The 4,253-nt window shown below is 49.9% G+C and overlaps 1 protein-coding gene across 1 annotated transcript; it reads left to right on the top strand.

The window, feature by feature from the left end:
* The first annotated feature begins 225 nt into the window (after positions 1-225).
* LOC136404210 (uncharacterized) lies at positions 226-2,514 on the top strand. Its single transcript, XM_066383613.1, has one exon. It carries the CDS (start codon positions 226-228, stop codon positions 2,512-2,514), a length of 2,289 nt encoding a protein of 762 aa, XP_066239710.1.
* The last annotated feature ends 1,739 nt before the right edge of the window (positions 2,515-4,253 follow it).

The raw sequence follows: 4,253 nt of genomic DNA, 5'->3' as shown, positions 1-4,253 counted from the left end.
GATGGTTACACAACAATGTGGATACACTTAATGGCACTGAACTGTAGACTTAAAAATGTTTAAATCTGCATTCACTGAATGTAGGCTGCTTTAATAAGAGACACAGTACAGTAGCTTCAACAAGTTTTATGTGTTTATTATCACAGTAGAAATATTATTTAAACAAATGTGTGTAATAAGTTGTTTCATATCTTTCTCTTCAGCTAGAGGATAAGCTTTGTGAGAATGGGACCTGGTTCACCTTATTTATTGCTGTATGCACACCACCACCCAGTACAGTGCCCAGCACGTCCCAGCAACTCCACAGACATCCCCACCCAGTACAGAGCCCAGCACATCCCAGCAACTCCACAGACATCCCCACCCAGTACAGAGCCCAGCACGTCCCAGCAACTCCACAGACATCCCCACCCCGTACAGTGCCCAGCACGTCCCAGCAACTCCAGAGACATCCCCACCCAGTACAGAGCCCAGCACATACCAGCAACTCCACAGACATCCCCACCCAGTACAGAGCCCAGCACATCCCAGCAACTCCACAGACATCCCCACCCAGTACAGAGCCCAGCACATCCCAGCAACTCCACAGACATCCCCACCCAGTACAGTGCCCAGCACATACCAGCAACTCCACAGACATCTCCACCCAGTACAGAGCCCAGCACATACCAGCAACTCCACAGACATCCCCACCCAGTACAGAGCCCAGCACATACCAGCAACTCCACAGACATCCCCACCCAGTACAGTGCCCAGCACGTCCCAGCAACTCCACAGACATCCCCACCCAGTACAGTGCCCAGCACGTCCCAGCAACTCCACAGACATCCCCACCCAGTACAGTGCCCAGCACGTCCCAGCAACTCCACAGACATCCCCACCCAGTACAGTGCCCAGCACGTCCCAGCAACTCCACAGACATCCCCACCCAGTACAGTGCCCAGCACGTCCCAGCAACTCCACAGACATCCCCACCCAGTACAGTGCTCAGCACATACCAGCAACTCCACAGACATCCCCACCCAGTACAGTGCTCAGCACATACCAGCAACTCCACAGACATCCCCACCCAGTACAGTGCCCAGCACGTCCCAGCAACTCCACAGACATCCCCACCCAGTACAGTGCCCAGCAGGTCCCAGCAACTCCACAGACATCCCCACCCAGTACAGTGCCCAGCACGTCCCAGCAACTCCACAGACATCCCCACCCAGTACAGTGCTCAGCACGTCCCAGCAACTCCACAGACATCCCCACCCAGTACAGAGCCCAGCACATACCAGCAACTCCACAGACATCCCCACCCAGTACAGTGCCCAGTACATACCAGCAACTCCACAGACATCCCCACCCAGTACAGAGCCCAGCACGTCCCAGCAACTCCACAGACATCCCCACCCAGTACAGAGCCCAGCACATCCCAGCAACTCCACAGACATCCCCACCCAGTACAGTGCCCAGTACATACCAGCAACTCCACAGACATCCCCACCCAGTACAGTGCCCAGCACGTCCCAGCAACTCCACAGACATCCCCACCCAGTACAGAGCCCAGCACGTACCAGCAACTCCACAGACATCTCCACCCAGTACAGTGCCCAGCACATACCAGCAACTCCACAGACATCCCCACCCAGTACAGTGCCCAGTACATACCAGCAACTCCACAGACATCCCCACCCAGTACAGTGCCCAGTACATACCAGCAACTCCACAGACATCCCCACCCAGTACAGTGCCCAGTACATACCAGCAACTCCACAGACATCCCCACCCCGTACAGAGCCCAGCACATACCAGCAACTCCACAGACATCTCCACCCAGTACAGTGCCCAGCACGTCCCAGCAACTCCACAGACATCCCCACCCAGTACAGTGCCCAGCACGTCCCAGCAACTCCACAGACATCCCCACCCAGTACAGTGCCCAGCACATACCAGCAACTCCACAGACATCCCCACCCAGTACAGTGCCCAGTACATACCAGCAACTCCACAGACATCCCCACCCAGTACAGTGCCCAGCACGTCCCAGCAACTCCACAGACATCCCCACCCAGTACAGTGCCCAGCACGTCCCAGCAACTCCACAGACATCCCCACCCAGTACAGTGCCCAGCACGTCCCAGCAACTCCACAGACATCCCCACCCAGTACAGTGCCCAGCACGTCCCAGCAACTCCACAGACATCCCTACCCAGTACAGTGCCCAGCACGTCCCAGCAACTCCACAGACATCCCCACCCAGTACAGTGCCCAGCACGTCCCAGCAACTCCACTGACATCCCCACCCAGTACAGTGCCCAGCACATACCAGCAAATCCACAGACATCTCCACCCAGTACAGTGCCCAGCACATCCCAGCAACTCCACAGACATCCCCACCCAGTACAGTGCCCAGCACATCCCAGCAACTCCACAGACATCCCCACCCAGTACAGTGCCCAGCACGTCCCAGCAACTCCACAGATATCTCCACCCAGTACAGTGCCCAGCACGCCCAGCACTTCATAAATATTTGTCAAGTGAATATATAGTTCGAGGAGTGAGATTTAGGGGTGCAGAGTATGCTCAGGAAATGCGTCTTATATGATGAATTACTTAGGAAACATTGGCAGGGGATTGCATAATTTGCTGCTGCTAATACTCAGTTGCCATAGTGCTTGGGTGTTTGTGAACATATATCTCGATTAAATATAGAAAGGAAAACTAGGTCTCATGTTGCACACCTATAGTCATATTCTCAATCACCTGGCCTTCTGCAGAAGAGGGCTTCTTCCTGTTGAGCCTTTTAAAATGATGACTTTTAAAATTTTAATATAATGTATTTTCATAGATTAGCACAAACAGCTTAACATTTTAGTTTATAAAAATAGACCTAAGCCTGACTTGTGGTGGTGCAGTGGATAAAGCGTCGACCTGGAACGCTGAGGTTGCTGGTTCAAAACCCTGGGCTTGCCTGGTCAAGGCACATATGGGAGTTGATGCTTCCTGCTCCTCCCTCCCCCTTCTCTCTCTCTCTCTCTCTCTCTCTCTCTCTCTCTCTCATTCTCTCTCCTCTCTAAAAATTAATAAAAGAAAAATTAAAAAAAAATAGACCTAAGATGAACACGTCAAGATTTTAATGACAATAAATAAAAGAGGGAAAGAATTTGGCAGGGAAGTGGGGAAAGAGAATTGTAGGGAGCAAAGAGGGAAAAGGATGGCTCCAGGGAAACAAGCCATTGCAATGGAAGACAATATTTATTAAGATTAAGTATTAATGTGCCTTTGACCCAGCAAGCTCACACCTGGGAATCTATGCCACAGAAATAAAACCACTCTTCATAAAAACTCATGTGCCTGAATGCTATTGCAGCATTATTTATTATGACAAAAACTGGAAAAAAAAGCCCATGGCTGAATAATTAATGGCATACCAGCATCAGGAATTATTATTCAGCCATTAAAAAGACAATTAAATCTAAACCAATTGCCTGACCAGGTGCTACCACAGTGGATAGAGCATTGACCTGGGACGCAAAGGACCCACGTGTGAAACCTTGAGTTCATTGGTTTGAGTGCGAGGTTGCTGGCTTGAGTGTGGAATTGTAGACATGACCCCATGGTCACTGGCTTGAGCCCAAGGTTGCTGGCCTGAGCAAATGGTCACAGGCTCAGCTGGAGACCCTGGTTAAGGCATATGACAAGCAATCAATGAACAACTAAAGTGAAGCAACTATGAGTTGATACTTCTCACTGCCCTGCTCCCCCCTTCATAAAATCGATAAATAAAAATCTTAAAAACAACAAAAAAAGAACCCTGGCTGGATAGCTTGGTTGGTTAGAGCAGTGGTCTCCAATCCCTGGGCCAGTACCGGTCTGTGGGCCATTTGGTACTGGTCCGCAAAGAAAGAATAAATAACTTACATTATTTCTGTTTTATTTATATTTAAGTCTGAATGATGTTTTATTTTTTAAAAATGACCAGATTCCCTCTGTCACATCCAAGACTCACTCTTGATTCTTGTCTCGGTCACGTGATACATTTATCCATCCCACCCTAAAGGCCAGTCCATGAAAATATTTTCTGACATTAAACCAGTCCGTGGCCCAAAAAAGGTTGGGGACCACTGGGTTAGAGCATCATTTGGAAGCGCAGTGGTGGTTGTTCGATCCTGGGTTAGGGCACATACAGGAAGAGACTGATGTTCCTGTTTTTTCCCTCTCTCTCCTTTTCTCTTTATAATATCAATAAAATAAACATTTTTAAC

This window comes from Saccopteryx leptura, chromosome 4 (genome assembly GCF_036850995.1).
Source record: "Saccopteryx leptura isolate mSacLep1 chromosome 4, mSacLep1_pri_phased_curated, whole genome shotgun sequence".
NCBI classification, from domain to species: Eukaryota; Metazoa; Chordata; class Mammalia; order Chiroptera; family Emballonuridae; genus Saccopteryx; species Saccopteryx leptura.
Note: the sequence above shows the minus strand (reverse complement) of the source record. Positions and strands in the feature narration are given on the sequence as shown.

Excerpts from the sequence above, each read along its gene's own strand:
- LOC136404210 (XM_066383613.1), top strand. The coding sequence starts at position 226 with ATGGGACCTGGTTCACCTTATTTATTGCTGTATGCACACCACCACCCA.